The 21,393-nt window shown below is 45.6% G+C and overlaps 3 protein-coding genes across 9 annotated transcripts in view; 2 read left to right on the top strand and 1 right to left on the bottom strand.

Annotated features, from left to right (window-relative positions):
* RAVER2 (ribonucleoprotein, PTB binding 2) overlaps positions 1-3,030 on the top strand; it is a 136,698-nt gene extending 133,668 nt beyond the window's left edge. For all 6 annotated transcript variants that reach the window (XM_043461077.1, XM_043461074.1, XM_043461076.1 and 3 more), the window contains exon 12: positions 832-3,030. In XM_043461077.1, the coding sequence (XP_043317012.1) occupies positions 832-978 (147 nt within the window). In that variant the 3' untranslated portion in view covers positions 979-3,030. The remainder of the gene's footprint in view (positions 1-831) is intronic.
* JAK1 (Janus kinase 1) overlaps positions 3,027-21,393 on the bottom strand; it is a 244,595-nt gene continuing 226,228 nt past the window's right edge. For both annotated transcript variants that reach the window (XM_043461071.1, XM_043461070.1), the window contains 14 exons: positions 20,918-21,024; positions 17,725-17,868; positions 16,870-16,957; positions 16,276-16,403; positions 15,505-15,640; positions 13,646-13,797; positions 10,208-10,358; positions 9,997-10,091; positions 8,680-8,872; positions 7,611-7,735; positions 7,079-7,251; positions 5,421-5,538; positions 5,048-5,158; positions 3,027-4,425 (listed from right to left, as the gene is read on the bottom strand). In XM_043461071.1, coding sequence (XP_043317006.1) covers positions 4,315-4,425; positions 5,048-5,158; positions 5,421-5,538; positions 7,079-7,251; positions 7,611-7,735; positions 8,680-8,872; positions 9,997-10,091; positions 10,208-10,358; positions 13,646-13,797; positions 15,505-15,640; positions 16,276-16,403; positions 16,870-16,957; positions 17,725-17,868; positions 20,918-21,024 — 1,832 coding nt within the window. In that variant the 3' untranslated portion in view covers positions 3,027-4,314. The remainder of the gene's footprint in view (positions 4,426-5,047; positions 5,159-5,420; positions 5,539-7,078; positions 7,252-7,610; positions 7,736-8,679; positions 8,873-9,996; positions 10,092-10,207; positions 10,359-13,645; positions 13,798-15,504; positions 15,641-16,275; positions 16,404-16,869; positions 16,958-17,724; positions 17,869-20,917; positions 21,025-21,393) is intronic.
* Positions 10,965-11,886, top strand: LOC122436871 (proteasome subunit alpha type-3). Its single transcript, XM_043461081.1, has one exon. It carries the CDS (start codon positions 11,019-11,021, stop codon positions 11,784-11,786), a length of 768 nt encoding a protein of 255 aa, XP_043317016.1. The 5' UTR covers positions 10,965-11,018; the 3' UTR covers positions 11,787-11,886.

Here is a 21,393-nt window from a genome sequence, read left to right as displayed (position 1 = left end):
AGTCTCCTTTATCAATGATAAGGTACTCATAAGTGTGTGGGTTTACCTCTGGGCTTTCTATCTTGTTCCATTGGTCTGTATTTGTTTTTGTGCCAGTACCATACTGATTTCTACATTGCTGTATATTAAATACTATGTGTAACAAACTTACTGAAGAATATCAAAGCTACAAGTGAGAGGAATTAGGTGGTCAGAGTTGTGAGACATAATCGGATTTATCATATTGAATACTGTTGACTACTTGTGAGGAACATTTTGGCCCTTATCATGAACACTTCTGGATTAGAATATATAAGATAGAACTCAGAAATTTGCATTTTAACAAGCTTTCCAGGTGATTATTCTGTAAACTAAAGTTGGAGCTCCTGTTGTTCTCTGGAATGTTTCATTATGCTATTTTGTTGACATCATTTGCTTGTTTTTGCACCTACTAGTTTATTCTCTTGCCACGTCTTTTACTACTAGATGAACTTCACATCTAATTTGATATGCAGTTCAATTCCTTAGCCACACTCCTTCCTCAGAGGAATATTGGTATTCTGATTCTACATACGAACAGCAGAAGCAACTACAGTGTCACTTTCTTTCCCGAAAATGTGGGGAGTCGGGGAAAGAGCGCATTAAGAAGCTGGTTTGTATTTTTCAAAAGTTCCTCACGTGACTTTGATATAGAAACTTTTGTATAGTTTTTTTTACAACTTTGTTGTTTATCGTGCTATTCTGTTTTTATACCGAATCACAAGTAGAATTGATTTTCTTATAAATATCTTTAACAAATCAACCAATTTTAATTTAGATTTTAGCATTAGTTATGGTTTCTTTTTCTAATAGGTGTCATCTTTAAGAAATGAAAAGCGAGGCTCATCATATCTCGTCTCTGCCCCAGAAGGTGGTTCAGTGGAATTTGTTGACCAGCATTCTCAGGGCACAGGAGCATATTACATGGAAACCTACTTAAAAAAGAAGAGAGTGTACTGAGTTAAGTTCTCTCCTTATAAACTCATAAGGTTCTTTGCAGTATCTCTGCTGTTCATCGCTGCCTTAACTACATTCAGACTAGCCATATCCTTTAAATTACGGGTTTATAACTTCCCAGAATGAACTGTGTTGTGCAGCAGGCAGAATTGCCAAATAAAAAAAGTAAGTAGCAATAAGAGACAGCAATTGAGGACATATTCCACTAGAATTAGATACATCTTAATCAATGTGCTATTAAATTACAGTCCATTGGAGAAATTAACATATCCTAATATTCCTTGTTTAGGACTGGGAATAATTTTGACACCATATATAGAAGTGTGAAGCAATAAAATGGGAAACATTCTTGGTTTCCCGAGCCTTAGAATAAATTTCTGATAAGCCAATGTACATTTCAATTTACTCTATCTGGAAGTAATCTCATTCACAAATTTTTAGAACTTTTCCTAGAATTAGAGTGCAAGTACAAAATGCAGTGACTGGTAACGTTATACTCCAAGTACAAACTTCATTATCACCCCCCTTACCAGTCATGCCCTGTCACTCAAACACAGAGGCGACATCCAAGGTATATACCACTACAGACGCTTTACGCTTATATATTATTTACCACTAATACCTCTTGTGGGGGAAAAAGCTATTTTTTTAAGTAGCTTTGGTGATCTAGTAATAATTTCAGGGGTTGGCAAACTGCTCCCTGTGGTCAAATTCAGTCCTCCACCTGTTTTTGTACTGCCTGCAAGCTAAGAATGATGTTTACATTTTAAAATGTTTGGAGGAAAAAAAAAGTATGACTTGAAATTCATATTTCAGTGTCCATACAAAAATTTTATTCAAACACAACCATGCTTATTCACTTACATATCATCTATGGCTAATTTTTGTGCTACAGTGGCAGAGCTGAGTAGCTGCAAAGCCTAAAATATTTACTATCTGGCCCTTTATAAAGTTCACAGACTCCTGATCTAATACCATTAATTCCCTAATCCTTTTATTTTACACCTACAAAAAGACTTAAATTTTGCAACAGATTTGTAAGTAAGTGGCAAGAAACGTAGGTTTCTAAGTTTTGTAGAATAGTGATGATTAATTTACACATTTTGGTCATCAAATGCCCTATTTCCACAGTAAAGCAGTCAATTCTGCCATTTCTAAAGGGGTCTTATGAGGTAACAGTATTTATAACCATTCTTAGATAATAAGCTATACCTCACTCTCTGCTTTGTTTCTTATTTGGTTGCAGTGTATTAGGCTGAAAAATTATCAGGTGTTTAACCCAGTTTTATCCAGCTTCCTTTCAAAAGAACTGTTCATTGCATATAACTTTTGACATCACCATTTCCTGAAGACCTTGGTATTCAAATTGCATGAGAAACCCTTTTGCTATCCAGAATGTCTAAGTTTGTTCTTTATTATGAGACACTAATTCATGATGTGAAATTGAGGGGTCTCAGTGATCCTAGTCTTTTTGAAATCAGATCTTTAAGTATCTTGTATTTGAGGGACTTTATAATAGAGGGTATCGCTCCTGTTTTAGAAGTTTAAAACTGCTATATATGATTTGTAATGTATTGCTTATGTTAACTTCTACTGGCAAATGACAGCTAGAAAGTTAAACTAAGATAATTTCTAGTAAGTATACAACCTATAAATAACCAATCAGGATAGGCATCACTCAGTTCTGACTCAGCAGATGAAAAATGGGTTCTCCACGCTCTGCACTTCTTGTTTTCCTGTTGCATTAAGCCTCTTCAGTGCTTTGTCATAACTCTATGACAGCAGAAGAAAGGGAAGATGGAAACTTTAGAAATATAAGCAGAAAGAGGTTGAAAGAACTAAAAGGTACTTTGAGTTAACAGGTGTTGGTCTGCCTTCCATACTGGCCTGTGCCCCACTGGGACGTAAGAGAGAAGTGTGACTCAAGTGGTGTTAGTATAAGGACCATTACCCATGCTCTCCCCACCAGTCCATACTGTTATTTTTCTATGTAAACAAATTGTTTGTAATGCTTTGAAAATGAACTCTTAATATTAAAAGGCATATGCATGTGAAGTCTCCACATATTTATTTGTATAAAGAGTAAACAAAGTGCATAGAGAGTGACCACAGGTTTGACACAGAGAGAGACATTTGTGCAGGGTTATTGAACAGATTTAAATGGCAAGTTTATTGCTGCCATTGAATCAATACACAGCTATCTTTTCAGGTTTACGGGGGAAAAATAATGATATCAAACAAATAATAGCATCAACAAAAAGTTTTGCAGACTCTTGGTCAAAAAAATTTTACAGTTCACATTGAATCAGATTTGACATTTTGATTACCCAGCAGTCTCCAGGCAAACTGAGAACCGCCTAGTGGATCCTGAACTCCATAGTCTTCTGGCTGGGTCTTTCAAGTTTTGCGCCATAGGGTGACGGTCAAAATAGTGATCGACTCTTTTGTAGATGGATGGTTAAGTACTGAAACACTCTAAGAACAGTGCAATGTACGTGGTATATATGCAGTCAGCATCCAGAACCAATGCTGCCAACAGCCTGCCCCAAAGTGGTAGAGTTACAAAAGGATATACACTGACATTTCTGAAAAGCATGTATCCAGGTTCTTGGCCTCGGTTCTGATTAAAGGTATACGGTTTAGGGAAGCACTGGCACAGGTTTAGTTCTCGAGAATTAACATCATGCAGCAAAGTATCTATTCCACAGCTGCCCCTCCAGGTACGTACGACCCGTCTTCTCAAACACGGGTACCGCTCGTCACCCAAGGGGACAGGAGCTAAGCCACTGCAGAAACAACTCAAAGTTCATGTCCTACTGTTGACAGGAATACACTCATCTTTGTATAGAGACAATAGTATACTAACTGGTATCTATATTTCAAGAATGTTTCATCTATCATGGTATAGATATTGAAATTTGAGGGCATAGTAGAGTATTGGCTAAATTCATCAATCCTTATCTTTATATGCCAGAAAAATATTTCATATCAACTGGCAGCTAAGAAAAAGCAATCATCTTGAGACTCTGGTCAGCTCCTCTTGTTTTGAGAAATCCCATTCTGGTACTCAACTGTGATGGTAAACTAGCCAAACAGTGATATATTCTTTCCAAAAGGAGGAGTGCTTAAGTGCTTTCTAACATTTTGGTTGTCACCATGTTACTGGTATCAAATTTAAAGAGGAAGTACTTATACATATTAAGCACCATAGTGCGCCTTGTATATGGATACGTACCCTGGTATCTTTTTAGAAGAGAATACAAACTTTTTCCAGTAACACATTTGTTTAAATGGCTTGGGTACTGGTTGGGGGTAGGAGGACTTGATACAAATTAGAATTTAAATGGTACTCATGCTTCTTAGAAGTGCTTCAAATCCTTCGATAAGGTTCTGAAAGGTTGTCCGATTAGATGGTTGAAATTCCCAACACTTTCGCATATGTTGATAAACCTATTAAAAAAAAAAACAGTAAAAATGTTTAGGAGCTTTTTTTTTTTTTTTAAGTATAGAAACATTAAGAGGAAGAACATAATTTTGAAAATGTGAATGAGTTTCCTTAAGTCATAAGATAAAATGAATATTTGAATAACTTAAAATATAGAAAATGTGTAAGTACATCTGTAAGTATTAAATATTAATATTATTTGTAAGTATTTTATTATTTGAGAAGCTCATGCCTTAACTGACCTTGCAAAAAAACCAGGTCACAAATTACTGTAAGCAAATTTAAGGGTGACGTTATAGCTCAGTTTAGACTACAAATTTCCTTACTGGCTGCTTCATTCTTTGGCTCGTATATACATACTATTCAGTGTACTTAAACAGTCTAAAGAATTAGTGGTAAAGCAGTTCAGTTAGAAATACAGAAAACTGATTGTCACAATAAGGTAACACCAAAATATGCTCCTTTCAGGTGCTCACTGAGGTAAGCCTACTATTGAAGGGAATCTCTTCCTTTGGTCATTTGCCATAAAGATGGTTTTCTCAGATATCCAAAATTCAGCGTCAGAAAACTATTTTAAGATGCAAGCAGTGAAAACAGTTTTATTACTGTGAAATGGCCCATAAATACCTCATCTGGACAGTTAGGTGGACACGGCAAGCGTTTTCCTTCTTTTAATGTATTCACGAGTCTTGTTACCGTCATCTGGCCATGAGTTGGGCCTATCATTTTCAGGAACAACTATGAAAAATAAAACCAAGCAAAATATTTTAATTTTTGCACATATTTATATAAACTCCAGAGAGGTTAAGGTAGAATTTCTAGAATTGGAAATGAAAACAAACAGGCTTTTCTCCTTAGTAACTTAAAGTGAAACTCCAAGACAGTTTTCCTTTCCATTACAACACACTGACCAATTCTTTATGAACAAAACTTACAAAGCAGAGGGATGGACACATTTTCATTGGGGGCCAGATTCAAGCAAAGGACAAGTATGACTTACGGTCATGGGACTGGAATCTGAATCACAGTAAGTAAGCAGCTCATGCAGAGTCACTCCGAAAGACCAGACATCAGAGGCGATATAAAACTTACACTGAATTAAACATTCTGGAGCATACCTGAAAGAGAGCAGAACATGAAACTTCATTTCCTGGGAAGGACACACCAAAAAACATTAGAGTAACTCAGCCCAGAGAGACACGTAAGTGTATATTATATGTTAGTCACACACAGGCTGCCCTGGCGCACACCTGATGTGAACAATATCCCTGGTGGCCCTCCATTCACACAGCACAGGCTCTCCCTGGGGAGGGGTGTGGGAGGAGGCGACGACCACAGGCCCAGATTTTATCTGCCTGCAAGCTCACAGTGAGTGAGTAGTGACCCAAGTGCCCGGTCCTCTTACAGTATCTGCTGTTTTGGTGAATGTTATCCATTGCCTGAGCCAGAAGTTGAGGCATTCCCATATCCGGTCTCAGAAATACTTCTCAAACCTACTCACTGCTCCTAACCCCCACCATCACCGTCCAAACCACAGCCCTAGTTCATGCCATCACTGCCCCCGGCCAAATCAGACTCCGGGCTCCAATCTTGCTCCTCTCCTCCCCACAGTGATCTTTTTAAACAGAAGCCCCCATCCTTAATCCTCCCAACAGCACCCCCAAAACCCCAGCTCCAAAATTCAAGTGTCTAGGGCACTGCCTTAGCAACTGCAGAGACCTTTCATCATCCGGACACATTGAGCTGATTCCAGTTCCTGGGCCAGCCACTGCTCTGTCTCACTCGCCATCACACACATGCCTTCTACCCATCTTTACAACCCTCCAGGAATCTTTTAAGGACTTAGCCTAACAGAACTTCCAGAAAAGCAAGCCCGAACGCTTCTATGGTTATGGCACCATGAAACTAGCTGCCTCACCCATTAAATTCTAAATCTGGTCATCTTATTTACCCTCGAATCTCTAGTACCTGGCACAAAGCAGGGGCTTCACAGGTATTCCTTTGAATAAATGAATTCATTTATCCAAAGAATATGCAATGAATAAATGGAGGTTGGGTTCCTTGGGTGGGAGAGATCCACCTCTGCCCATGTAGGATGCACCTTGTAGGGCTGGTCAGTTCTACAGGACAGGGTAGAGTGGAGACTCAGCAGCTTCTCCCGTGGACAGTGTTCCAGACAGAGGGGTCGAAGGCGGGATGTGGCCTTCCAACTAGGACACTGGCGATTCATGAGAAGATAGCCAAACCTCCCATGGGTTTTCCTCTACTCTGTCCGAGTTCTCCCTGAATCTGCCAAAGCCTCCTCGTCACCTCATACTTGCCCTCTAGGCTTCCTCTGCATGGCTGTGACTACTCTGGCTGCTAATGGTTTTAAGAACTGTGTCAGAGGAATGCCTTCTCAAGGGAAGACAGAGATGCTGAGTGCTGTTAGATTTCCTCGTTGGAAGATGTTGTCAATGAAGCTCAGACATTGCCGTGTATGTGGCTTTCAGTGAAACGGCTTAAGAGCTGTTTCTTGAAGGCAAAAATTAGTCAATTCCAAATGATCTAAGTCTCTTCTAATCTGGACTAATAAGAGAATTTAACATATCTAAAGAGGACCTATCAGAACAGGGGAAGCCCTTTGAAGCACTGAGGAAATCTGTGTGATTCAGTTACCAAAACACAGGGCTGTCCCGGTCGTCCTTGACTGTGTAGTACTCCTTATCAGTCTCGATGGCTTTGGTTAGACCAAAGTCCCCAATTTTCACTTGGTGTTCACTCTCAACAAGGACGTTTCTTGCTGCTAAGTCCCGGTGAACATATTGCCGAGAACCCAAATAGTCCATCCCCTGAGGGAGAGAAACAAAGGCAGAGTGTGCTGCTGAGATCAGATCAGACTGGACTTTATATCTGCCGTCTCGTAACACAAACAGAAATACAACTGTCATTTCATTCACGTATCACTTTTTTCGTTGTTTTTACTTTTATGCAAAAATAGTAAGACCAACTTGATTCAAAGAAATACATATTAAAGAAACCATCACTTTCTTAGTAGAGGCTAATTTCAATCCACATCAAGCAGAACAAAATAAACTCAGTATAATTATCGGAAAGTTTCCCACTTGCAGCCTAATTACAAACCAATTACTCAGGACAGAGTGCCTGAGTTTTAAATTTTTACCAGGTTTTTTCTTTTTTCCCTTTTTACCTTGCAAATCTGAACAGCATATTTTAACTGGTGTTTGAGGCTAATTTTGTTCTTATTCTTTGGAAGATATTCCTTAAGGCTCCCTGAAGGCAGAAACTCCATGATGAGCTTAATACCATTTCCACCTGTTAAAGGGGGCGGGGAGGGGGGGAAACCATTAGTTGTTGTTCAGTTGCCAAGTCGTGTCCGACTCTTTACAACCCCATGGACTGCAGCGCATCAGGCTTCCCTGCCCCTCAGCATCTCCCAGAGTTTGTCCAAGTTCATGTCCATTGAATCAGTGCTGCCATCCAACATCTCACCCTCTGTCGCCCTCTTCTCCTGCCTTCAATCTAGCCCATCAGTACAAGACAGTCAAATGAAGGAAGAGTAGAGGGCACAGGATCTGGAGACAGAGGACCTGAACTGACTTCAGCATCGACCCTGAAACCACAGGCAAGCTGCTTAACCCCAGAGGTTCCAGAGACCTGGGATCCTCAGGAGTGACCTGGGTACCTACCCCAGGGTCGTCACCACTCACTCAGACAACGTAGTGTTCTGCAAAGCACTCGGCAAATGATTTTTAAAAATCATGAGCCACATCGTTTTCACTACAAATTTTAAAGTACAATAACATGAATGCTGTAGTGGCTTGTAAAAAAGATACACTTAAGAGTAAACACTACTTGCCACTTTGATTTATACAACTAGAAAACTAAATGGCCTGCCTAGTGTTGGGTCAGAAAAGCAGGTAAAGGAGAGGGGTGGGTGTCAGTTTCATCTGGCCTAGTGTGCTGAGTATTGGGACAGGGGAAATCTAATCCCCAATGTGGGTGTAGTAGCCACCTAGAGAAACAATGCTGGAATCATCCCTGCCTAGGAGGCAGGCTGGGTAGTCTTCTCGGAAGCTCTGCAGCTGCTGAGGGATCTGACGGTGCGTACGGCTTGGAAGTCCTAGAGCTCTGGCGGTTATCAGCTAGCATTCAGGCAGCCCAGATGAGGCCGAGGGCATGGCCTGCTCGGCACTAGCCTTTATGTGACCCCAGACGGCCACTTAGTCTTTAAATGGACCACACTTTGCATAACATACCGTCTTCTGTGCAGATGCCTTTATACTTCACGATGTTCTCATGGTAAAGGTTTCTTAAGATTTCAATCTCCTTCTTCAGATCAGTGATGTGGTTCCCTCCACTCTCGGGCTTCAGGGATTTGACAGCCACCTGCTCCCCTGTATTGTCCCCCTCAGGGTCATACCTGCAGAGCTCGACCTTCCCAAAGTGGCCCTGGCGGGAAAGATGCACATGCTTGATCAGAGATGCCTCAGCCTGGGCCAGCAGGACACACTCAAAGATGAGGCTTGTTCCTCTGGAGGCTGGGGAGGGCACACACAGCCTGACCCTGCAGGTAACAAGCTCCTACCTGGCTTCTTCCTCTTCCCTGCGCCCTTCCCCACTTGGCTAACATGCCATCCCTTCTTCTATTACTGCGCTAAGACAAGAAACGGCTCTGGTGACTGGTGAACCAACACATCAATCCTGTTTCCATGAAAGTGTAACTCACAAGGAAATGGAGGTGTCAGGTGGTACAACCATGGCATTCTTTGACAGCACTGGGTCCACGCTACAGGAGGCACCACAATGTGGCTACAAAGGGCAAGGCATGAGGAGTCTTCAGAAGATGGGGATTAGATTCCAGCTCAGCCACCTACTAGTGAGGTGGGCCTGGTCACCCAGTCTTCCAAGCTGGCTCCGGAGGTGCTCAGCATGCACACTGGTAATAAACCCAGGGATGCTGTGAGGAAGCGGGACCACTGTGATTGGTGAGGAAGCGGGACCACTGTGATTGGTGGGGAAGCGGGACCACTGTGATTGCAGAGTGCCAGCACCAGGCCTTGGCACAGGGCGGGTACCCGAGATGGGACAGTCTTGATAAACTACAGGAAAGCTGTATGAAGATGAAAATCCAGTAGCTTCTCTAGTCACATTTACTGTTGGGGAACTATTCAAGGTCCAGAAGAAAAGCTAGCATTCTATTTCAGTGTTCTGTGAAGTAAATCCACCAATCATTTACGCAGCCTCACAGGATACATATTCCCAAAAAAGTCAGAGGCAGGGATTGTTCTATTTCCACCATATCTATACCCATCCCCCATGCCTCTTTCTTTATATTCTCTGTCCCTCATTTTAAAAAAAAAAGGGACAAAGGCAGCTCCTGAGGGAGCTGACCAATGTCCTGTGTGCATGAACAGGAAGACATGTGCATGCCGCCACTCTTTGTCAAATGGAGAAACACGATCCCTGAGAAAACACTGGAAGATGCTCTCTCTTATAAACTTTGACCTGAACGAGAGAGAATGGAGGATGGCTCTAGATGTCCAGAGAGGTGAACGGTCAGCAGTGTAACTTGCCTCTCCCAAGTCACGGATCCTCTTTAAGAACCGCTTTTCAAAATGTGTGGGATCCACTTCAGTTGTTGGCTTTTTTTCTGATACAATGTCTGGATCTAACAGAAGAGAGAAAACATGTTAAAAAGAAGTGAATGCCCCTCCAGGCTCCAAGTTGTCACCCCCTCCCCCAGGCCCTGGCTGGTCTTGGTTAAACAACTTAAGGCAGTCTTACTCTGCTCCTCCAGCTTATTGATGTCTCTCATGATGGCTCGGAAGAAGGGTCTCTGGTTGGGGTCGTAGTTCATGCAGCGGGTCATCAGGTCAGCTAGCTCCTTACAAGATGGGGTCACTGGCCTGCACCGGCTTTCATAGAATCTCTCTTTCTGCAAAGAAGAAGACCACGTTGAAGAAACCAAAGGAACCACCCACAAACCTTTTAACCCCAGGTCAGATAGAGTTACCTAACAATCCCTAATTTAATTCCCAACAGCTCTGCTTAAGGGTAGACTTCATAAACATGAGTGCTACTGTTGCCTTTTTTTTTTTTTTTTTTTACAACTGTGGAAAATCTTAGTCCTGATACAAAAATAGTCTGAATTCAAGGAAAATACGCAGTATATCCTACCCAATCCCAAATAAACTGTATTCCTGCAAAGTCATGCAACCTTCTGGAATATGACTTGGCAACATGTGTAGAAATCTTCAGATTCTTCAAACTCTTTGACTCATTAACTGCAACTACTGAATGACTCAGAAATAAGTCAGATATAAACAAAGATTTATATTTAAAGATATTCCCTGCAGAATTAAACAGAACATTATAAATATGAAAACCTCAATGCCAAGTATCTAATTTTAGTTAAATAAATTAGAATTTAATGAAACTATGAACTCTTACATCAATTTAATCATATAGGAAATTACAACATTAAATGAAAAAATAATGATTTAGCATGGTCCCAATTTTGTTTAAAAAATTAATACAGGGTGTTGGGGGATCGCTTTAGGCCTGAAGCCGTAAGCGTCCCAGTGATTTTAGCAGGATGAGCTCAATCGGCACCGGGTATGATCTGTCAGCTTCTACATTCTCTCCGGATGGAAGAGTTTTTCAAGTTGAATATGCTATGAAGGCTGTGGAAAATAGTAGTACAGCTATTGGAATCAGATGTAAAGACGGCGTTGTCTTTGGGGTAGAAAAATTAGTCCTGTCTAAACTTTATGAAGAAGGTTCCAACAAACGACTTTTTAATGTTGATCGACACGTTGGAATGGCAGTAGCAGGTTTGTTGGCAGATGCTCGTTCTTTAGCAGACATTGCAAGAGAAGAGGCTTCCAACTTTAGATCTAACTTTGGATATAACATTCCACTAAAACATCTTGCAGACAGAGTGGCCATGTATGTACACGCATATACACTCTACAGTGCTGTTAGACCTTTTGGCTGCAGTTTCATGTTAGGGTCTTACAGTGTGAATGACGGTGCACAACTCTACATGATTGACCCATCGGGTGTTTCATATGGTTATTGGGGCTGTGCCATTGGCAAAGCCAGGCAGGCTGCAAAGACAGAAATTGAAAAGCTTCAGATGAAAGAAATGACCTGCCGTGATGTTGTTAAAGAAGTTGCAAAAATAATTTATATAGTCCACGATGAAGTTAAGGATAAAGCTTTTGAACTAGAGCTCAGCTGGGTTGGTGAAATAACTAATGGAAGACATGAAATAGTTCCTAAAGATATAAGGGAAGAGGCAGAGAAATATGCCAAGGAATCTTTGAAGGAAGAAGATGAATCAGATGATGATAACATGTAACATTTACTTGTATATTAAATTTCTAATACAGTCCCATGTAACTATTTAGCCCTTTGGATTATTACATACCAATTTTCATTAAATTTTTGTCTTATAACGATAAAAAAAAAAATAAAAAAATAAAAAATTAATACAAACAGATTGGAAGACAATATGCCAAAGTGTTAAATATTAATCAAGGGTGACTGGAATATAGTGATTAATATTTTTTCTTTTTTAAAAATAGTTTTCTCTATTTTCCAAATTCTCATTAAGTGGTTACTACTTTAAAATTATGAAAGAAATGACTGATTTATTTAAATCATTAAAAAAAATTCAGTGAATTTACTACACTCCAGATTCTGGTCTGTAGCTGAATCTCTAGGGTACTGGTTTCTCTTGTGGTCCCTGTGGATCCTGGTGTCGGGGTGGGGAGTTAGGCCCCAGAGGAGAGGAGGAAGAGAATTAAGGAGCTGAAGGCTGCCCCTGCCTTGCAGCATCTCTCACTCTTCTAGGCGCCAGTGCAGACCTTTGCTTACCCTATCTCCATATTCTGCTCAGCCCTGGGTAAACACAAGGTGCTCAAAGAGTACTGACAGCAAATGGTATGCTGTTTTGTTTCCAAGGAAGTTAAAAATAAAATTACTCCCTAAAGTCCTGGCTGAAAATTCCAAATAGCAGATCTATAGAGGTGCTGATTCCTCCATGGGTTTTAGCTTAACTCCTCTTGCCCAAGTCTTGCACCACGTTCATCTGGCAGAAGATTGACTGGTTGGAGGTTCTTCAGGCTCTTCAGTGTCTCCTCCAAGCGCGCCCTCCACGCTGCCTCCCCACTGCTGCTCCCTGGCTCGGGCTCTCGCCACTGAGCGCCGCAGGGAACTCGCTGCCCTGTCCACTCCCCAGCCTGTCCATCCAACCACTGGCCAAGCGCACCGTGCCAGGGCTGGCCTCCAAGCCCTTCAGCGTCCCACATCACCCCTGGCATTCAGGGCCTCTACAAAACCTGACCTCAAACAACCCTTCCCACCTGTTCACCTGTCATTCCTCACCACATTCCAGGCAAATGGAACCACTTACTGCTTCCTGTAGACGACTGAAATGCCACCTTCCCCTGGACTTCGATCATTCCCTCCCAGCTACAAGTGATGCCTGCCCCGCTAAACACACAAGGCACATTCCAGAGAGCAAGTCAGTGAGTCAGGATCAGCGGTCCTTCACTGTAACTGCTACTGCAGCACCCCTTCAGAGTTAGAACGCTCTACTAGCTTTCTGCAAGTGAACAAGCAAGAGTCAGCCTTGACGCTGTGCAGTCTAGCTGAATAACCCAGGCCGTGAGCCACCTGCATCTCAGTCACCTGACCTGTAAAACAAGGGTAATGACACTACCCCACCCAACACGCATGGCTCTTTGGGTGATGGTTTCAGATCCTTGCCGCTATTTTAGCCCACCTCTCCTTCTAGACCCTAAGGTCACTAAGGGCAGGTCAGGCCTGTGTCTCTTTCATCGTAAACCCCCAGCTTCAACTTAGGACAATGCCTGGTACACAGGAGGGACTCAATAAATACTTGTGTGTTAATCTTGAGATGCTAGAACCAGCTACTGAGCTCGTATTGTATACCTGGCACTCTATGTGCATTGTTTGCTTAATTGTCATTACAACCCTGCAAAGTAGGTATTCTTTATCCCCGTTTCATAGATGATGAATCCAGGCCCAAGGAAACTAACATGTGTGAGGTTACACTGCCAGTAAGCCTGTGGAGGATAAGTCAAACCCGTGCCCGTCTCCTCCCACAGTGTGAGGTTTCCTGATAATTCCTGAGATGCCCCTGAGTGTTCAGGGGGCCCTCACTCAGCTCCCAACTGGAAAGCAGCTGCTCACCTCAATCAGCGTCTTGTCTTTCAAAGGGATCTCGCCATTGTAGCAGATTTCCCAGAGTGTGGTTCCAAAGCTCCACTTGTCAGCAGCCACACTCAGGTTCTTGGAGTCTTCAACACACTCAGGAGCGATCCAGGGGATTCGTTCTATGCACTCTGGAAAAGCCAAGAGGTGTTCACAGATCAGTGTCTGCAATACCTGGGAAGTGTATCACCGCCGCTGCAGCAAGAACTGGAAGTTAACAAAGAAATGCCTTCAAGCAGTGTTTTCCAAACGTGGGCTGTGGCTGCACTGGGCCTGTGGAAAGCTTGTTAAAGGGGCAGTTTTCCAGGCCCCTCAGCCCTGGCCCTTCTGATGCACCTGTCTGAGACAGGGCCTACAGATGTGTCTGTTTAACACAGACTCCCCAGGAAGGTGTGGGAGCCCATCTCTGAAGCTTTGGCTTCAAAAACGCAAAGCACCCCCGAGTGGAGGAGGTCACATGGACAAAGAGTTAAGAAAGGGAAGGCCAGGGAGAAGAGGCCGACACATGCAGAGTGGGCACAGGCTAACCTCCCCTTCCTCCCATACTCTGCACCATCCAATGTCATACTTCTTTAACGTGGGTTTTCTTTCATTTGAGAAAGAACAAAAGAAGTCACACATATCTTGCACCCAGCTACTGAAGAAGACCAGTGAGTGGTTTAGAACCCCTGCCACGTCCACAGAAATGGCCCTCAACAAGCTCAGTGGCCTCCTGGAGCAGCATCTCAGCTCCTGATGGAAACAGGCAGGAAGCCACTGAGCTGGGCAGTGATGCTCAGGCTTGCTGGTCCTTCTTCCCGCCTTCTCACATCCATCCTCCTGACAGACAAGTGCAGGCTGGCCCTAGGACCGTGTACCTACTGTCGCCTTGCTGCTGGCTCACCTCACTGGCCTGTAAGGCCCAGATGAAACCCACCTCCTTGCTGAATCACTCTCTGGGCCCCCCGGATGTCATCTCTCTCCTCTGAATGTTCACAGCATTTTATTGGCCCCTCTCGCGGCATCCCCAGGCTTCTCTACTTGTTCTAGAGTCACCAGTGTCTGTGTCTCAGACCCTTGCTGAGAATAGGATCCCCGACAGGTTCAGGGCTGGGTCTGTCTCAGGACTGCTGGATGATGGCCAGATAGTAAGCGTCAAAATGTACTGAAGGATGCTCCCTGCTCCCCTTCCAAAGAGTGGATGATTTGGGTCTTAATTTGTGAGGCCTGTTCTTCATCCTGGTTTGTTTCCAAACTCAGTCCATTCCTTGACTGAATGACTGAGCAAAATTCTCAGTGCTGAAGACCACAGGCCATGGCAAGCGGGGCGCTCTGGGACCCTATGTGTGGCCTACAGGCAGAGCACGAGCCGTGCGGCGCTGCCTAGTGTTTCAGCTGCTGGGTCTGCCCACTCCTCTGGAGTCGTCAGCTCAGGGTGACTCATTCAAAGACAAGATGCCTCAGCAATGCTAAGGCACCTCCCCAAAGTGCTCACTCACTACAGGGGATTTCAAAAGGAACACAGGGAGGACCCAGGGCCCATTCCTCCTGACACCTCTCTGATCACCCAGGACTCACAGCCTCCCTCTGAGCAAGGTGCTACCCCAGCACCTCAAACAAGCTCCTTCATCACAAGGACCGGATGTGCCTTGGCCAAGTTGTTTCTTCTTCTGCACAGTCAGCTCCTTGAGGTTAAAGACCAACCCTCCCCCGCACGGCATCTCCTCTGCCCCCAAGGGCTGGACAGGAGCAGCAGACACCTTTTGCAGAAGTATGCTTTCTAAAAGGAGACAGAACCCCAGCCCAGTCCCCTCCCCTGCTGGCCTGGACCTGCTTGCAGGGGGAGCGGGGGAACGCACCTTGTCTGGAGAGCACAGTGATGGGGATGCCAGGGTCGCTGAGCTTGATGAAGGGGCCGCACTCACTGTCAATCCCCTCACGGGCCAGAAGGAGGTTTTTGGTGCACACGTTTCCATGGACCAGGTCTTTATCCTCCTGCGGAGTGAAAAAGCTGACTCAGCAAAAAACGGCAGTGTTGCTACCCTCCTTCCCAAACCCCCTCCTGTTTCCAGCCCTCAGGTCGTAACCCACAGTCCCCCAGCCCCAGCCAGACCCAGGCAGCCAAGAGCTCCCACTGATCTGTGCAGCTCGGGCACGTTCTGTAACATCCCTCTGCTCTATTTCCCTCATCAGGGAAACAGGGATGATGGGGTTGGGGGGTGGGGGTGGCGGGCAGGCGGGCAGGCCTCATAAGGCTTTTGTGAGAATTAGTGGTGAGAGTCTAAAAACACATGCACAGCTGAAGCATGGTAAGCATTCAATAAATGTGAGCTACTGTTGATCCTAACAGATTCATTCACTCATTCAGCAAGTACTGTAATATTTCTACTCTCACCATACAATGCAGTACCCAAGTCAGTCTTCTGAAGGAATAAAATCTCCCTCTAAGCAGGATCCATACGTAAGCTCACAGAACAGCCCAAGATGATGGTTTTCACTAAGCACCAGGCACACCTGTTTCAAGGCACAGAGCCTGGGCCCCCCAGTCTGCTGGGTCAGTACCTCCTTCCTGCCTCCCCTACTAGGACATTCTGGTTCTTGGTTGAGACCAGACATCAGAACATACTTACCAAGTAACTCAGGGCGCTGGCCAGCTGTTTGGCAACTTTAAACTTCCACGGTGTGGTGAGGACATCACTTTTCCGGTGCATGAAGAGATCCAGGGGTCCCCCTTCCACAAATTCTTCCACCATGATATCTACAAGCACAAAAGCAGCCACATCTGCAACTTGACGTCCATCTGGGACAGCACCCTCCCTGATTCCCTCACGAGAGCCCGGTTTAATGACTGGTACTGAGCTTGACAGTGCAAGTGGCACAGTGCTTCAGAGCCGGACAGGCTTGGGTTCAAGCCCTGCCTGACGCTCCTTCTACTCTGACTCTCTGAGCAATGAACTCAGCCCACCCACTCCCCGCTTCTAGTGTGGGACCCAGTGCTTGCCAGAAGTAAACATTCAAGAAATCAATGAAAAAGAAATGCGATTTAGTTCCATGTCCACTACTAGCTTAAGCAAGTGACCTGCTCAGCACTTTGCATTCCTTGATTACAAAAAGAAAAGCAAGAAGCCTGGGCAACATGAAGCAGATGTCAGCTCCCAGTCATCTTCACAGTAGCCATGCTACCCAGCTAAGGCCACCCTCCCCTTCCAAAAAGACACACTTACTCTCCACGTCTCGGACACAAACCCCATAGAGGTACACGATGTGTTTATGGGAAACCTGCCTCATCATGCTGGCTGCCTCAAAGAAGGCCTGTGGGAGAACAGGACAAAGACATGTCAAGGGCAGGCCTCCACTGGTCTGATCCTAAAGTGGCTCAGCTAAGAGGGAAGGCAGTGGATCCCAGGGAAGCTCACCACTGTCCTCATCCCAAGGCCTGGCCTCAATTGCCCGGAGGCACTGCCAAGCCTCTGCTGTAAGGGTCATCTGGCTGGGACATAGGACTTAGGTAGCAAATCCCATAGGACACAGTGCTGGGCTGGTGGGATAGGCTGGCTGGCAACTTCCTCATTGGATACTCATGTCCACTGCTTCTTCCTTCAAATGTTGGGAAATAACAACGTTTGACACTATATTAGAATAAAAGGGGAGCCAAGGCAGCAGATGTTTGTCAAGACTCGGCTTTGTCACTCTCTAACAGGATGTGGGTCAGTCATTTTACTCCTCTGGGCTTTACTTTTCCAGACACTGAGTGACAGCCTGGGCTGCATCAGGGATTCTGAGATCACTCAGCTAGTCCGAGGCTCCACGGCCGCCACCTGGACCTCTAGGAAGGACACAGGAGAGAGTGGGACGGACAGGGAGGGACAGGTCAAGGTGGGGGGAGTGCTCAACCCAGCTTATCTCTACTCCTCCCTCACTCGTTTCATATGCTGTGTTAATCTAAGATTCTATTTGAAGAAGGAAGCTTGACTAGAAAACAAGGCCAGAATGGGCGAAGGTTCCTCTCAGCCCACTGTGGTCCACTGGCTCCAGAGATGGGGGAGGGGAGAGGGTGAGGCCATGAGGATGACACTTGCCAGAGAAATGTCCCTATGGCTGGGGTCTAAGACCTTCAGGATGACTTTTATTCTCTTCTCTTCAGAAGTTCCTTCATCATCCTTGTAATCTGTGAGGGTCCCAGAGTAGATGTGTGTCCGCGTGCCTCTCCCAAGGTGCTCGCCCTGAAGGAGGAAGCAGGAGGTTAGTGAGACCCTCCCTGGGGCTGCAGTGATGTGGGTCTGAGTCCTCTGGTGGGGGGGGGGGGGCGGCGCGCACACAACACAGCTCAGGTGGGACAACAGCAAAGGGGCCCCAGCAGCTCACGCCTCTTCGGGGCCTGGGCCTGTGAGGCCTCCAGAGGAATAAAAAGCTACTTGGCCCAACACAGCGGGGGCACTTCCTGGGCCACAGGAGACAATCCTCTTATTCTCTGAACAGCAACCTGCTGTGTCTCCCTCCAGGAACAGCCTGGGGCCAAAATATAAACCATGACCTTTTGCACAACTTCCAACAGTGCCATTAATAGCCACCAACGTTGGCGCCACCCTGGGCCTCCAAAGCAGGACTCGGCAGGAGGCTCCTCCACCCACAGGCTGCGGAATAGGAGAACAGGCTTGTGAGTCCTGGCCCTACTGCTCACAGGCCTTTGGGAGACTTTCTTTCATCATACTCAGTCTGCACCCATTTTCTGTAAATGGGTTAACAGTCTCCTAGGGTTGGTGTTAATTATCAAATGAAGAATTAGGTAGAAAACTTCCTGGCACATAGTGAGTAGAAGTCAATCTGTTGGCCAATGTGTTTTGTCTAATCGCCCCCTCGTACCTATACATTTTACCCATCTGTCTGATGCATAGGTGTTAAGTGTGCATGCTTTCAAATTAGCAATATAATTTACACAGGCACATACCCTAGCGATCCCTAGAGGAAGGTGACTGATATGGAGAGGTAGACACAGGAGGGACAGGCCTCAGTTTCCCCACATATGAAAAGGTAATAAAACCAAATGAGCAACATGAGAACTAAATGAGATCATCTGCTCAAGGCCCTGAACATACAACGAACAATGATTTGTCTTTAAGGCCCTTTTAGCTTCAGCTTAGACTCTACCTGCAATGTGGGAGACCCAGGTTCGATCCCTGGGTCAGGAAGATCCCCTGGAAAAGGAAATGGCAACCCACTCCAGTATTCTCGCCTGGAGAATTCCATGGACAGAGGAGCCTGGCGGGCTGCAGTCCATGGGGTCGCAGAGAGTCAGACATGGCTTGAGCAACTAACACACACACACAAAGCTTAAGTTTTAATAATTCTGATGTAAATACTCTTAACATATGAAGTGAATCCAAATGTGAGTCATGAAACTTAGGCGTTGTCAAGGTAATGATATTAACCCCACAAAACGTGTCTGGGAGTTCTATCATTCTACTGATATATATTATCTTAGGACCTCCTCTAAATACAGAAAATGCTTTGTGGCTGACTCCCTAGGCTGATTTCTGTCTCTCTTAAGAATGTACACAATTGTTAATTGGGTATATTAACTTGCACAAATGCCACCCTTTGTCACCTGTCACAGAACGGTGGTACATCTGCCCTGTCTACTGTATCCTGGCAAGGTCCTGTGACTATTCATTAAAGCAGCATCTGTCATGAAGCGATTCATCAAGGTTATGGGAAGTTGTGTTCCCAGAACATCCTGTAAAAGCCATATGCTTTCAGAATAATTACTGTTCCCCCAGAAGCGTTGCTTATTCCAGGGGCCAAGTCACAGCACTGTGCGGTAAGGATTCCACAGCAACTCAGAGGCCCCTGCGTGTCCCACTCCAGCCTCCCTCCATGCTGCGCCCTCTGTCTTTGCTGAGTGCCTGTCCATCCTCTGGGGCTCTGCTTTGATTCCACTTCCCCCAGGACGCCACTGCTGTCCCAAGACCAGGCAGCATGGTCGTCTGCCGGTCCCACATCCTGCCGTACCTCTACTTGGGACTTGTCTCCTGGCAGTTTAATTATCTACTCAAGATAGATAAGAATCTGCCTCCCCCACCGGACTGTGTGCCTGCGGAGGGTGGTGGTCATTCCTGGCACGGGAAGTGCTCAGTCGCTCTTGGCTAAACGAACACTGGAGGCACAGAGGATGGCACAGAGACCCAGAGGCTCAAGGGGAAGGAGAGCAGGAAGACCCTGGGTACACGTCAAGTTCCAGGAAGAAAAGAGGCTGGGGTGCTGCCCATCTCTGGACACAGCTCTGATACCCTGAGGGACAGAACAGTCAGATCTGCCCTCAGGAAAGCATTTACATAGTGAAGTGGGGCATTTGCCACTGTGGACTTCCACTCCCTCCAGACCTCCTCAATAATTTCAGGAACTGATTTCAAAAAGCAGATGAACAACCCAGCCTCACGCCTGCCACCCTCTGCCTGGTCCTCAGTGAGTGAGCCCACAACTCGCCCTCCAGCACCTCCAGGGTGGGGCAGCCTCTCTGGGGCAGTAAGCAGCCCACACAGATTTCCTTCCCCCAGGCTGCTGGCATGTGGGCTTAGTCTCCCCCTGTGTGTGGCTGTGTCAGGGGGCTGAGGAGGTGGGTGCAGAGCAGAAAGTGGGGGTTCCCTGGACCTCGTACCCTACAAGGCCCAAGGGCAGCTACGAGGGAAACGGTCTGCCCAAGGCTGCAGACGCTGGGCCAAAGCCCTGTGGAGGCTGGAACACTGGTCTGAGGGATCAGCTTCTCAGCACAGCTCCCTCCTTCAGATCTGAACTGTGCATCTCCTGCTCCCTCACTGTGCTCCACGTGCCCTCAGCTCTGCTCCTTCTGGACACATCATCAGAAAGCCCAGGACTGAAATTCAGAAGTGCCTCTCCAGCAGGTTATGGGGCCACGAGGGTCATCAGCCTATAATCCCCTATGGAGATCTGTCAACATTCCCACCAAATTCTCCAACTACTTCTAGGGTTGGTCCCTAGAACTATAGGACCTGGGAGTGGAAGGTCCCTGTAGCCCAGACACCCACTCAAACACTGACTAAGCCAGTTCCTTCAAGGAGAAAGTCTAGGGTGCAGCAGCAAGGCTGGGCGGACAGCAGGGCATCTGCTGGTTGCCCAGCTTCACCTATGAAAGGGAAATCCCCCTGCTCATCAGATCTCTGCAAACATGACTTCGTTCTCCCCAGGTTCCCCAGGCTTCTCCACTGTGGGGAGGCAGGGCCAGGTCTGGACACAGGAATGGCAGCAATGACTCACTTGCGTAATATCTTTCTTGAGGATTCGATCGAAACTCAGCTGGCTCATGGTGTAGACAGGCTGCCACTCCTGGGCTTTCTTGGTGGCCACCAGCAGATTGGAGATTTCTATGGAAGAAAGAGAGAGAAGTCCGAGTGGAGCGGTGAAGGTGTAAGGTCCCAGTCACCAACATCTCCTGGGCCCTGGGCTTGCTCAACACATACATGTGCATTTGTTGGTTCCGTCACTCAACAGATATTTACTAAGTACTTGATTCCTGCCCTCCAGGAGCTCATCAGCAAAGCTAACAACAGAGCCGACATGAATCAAATAATCAAACTCTGTGCCGCTACGCTTAAAGGGCAGGTGGTCTGGGGTTGACACAGCAGGATCTGTACTGGTAAGAGGGGTCGGGGAGGAAATGAAACGTTAGAAGCCGAGAACAGAAACTCTATAAGGTAGGGCCTGTGTCTATATTATTTCCTGCTCTGCCTCCA

The sequence above is a fragment of the Cervus canadensis genome, chromosome 2 (assembly GCF_019320065.1).
Source record: "Cervus canadensis isolate Bull #8, Minnesota chromosome 2, ASM1932006v1, whole genome shotgun sequence".
Classification (NCBI taxonomy): Eukaryota; Metazoa; Chordata; class Mammalia; order Artiodactyla; family Cervidae; genus Cervus; species Cervus canadensis.
Note: the sequence above shows the minus strand (reverse complement) of the source record. Positions and strands in the feature narration are given on the sequence as shown.

Excerpts from the sequence above, each read along its gene's own strand:
- LOC122436871 (XM_043461081.1), top strand. The coding sequence starts at position 11,019 with ATGAGCTCAATCGGCACCGGGTATGATCTGTCAGCTTCTACATTCTCT.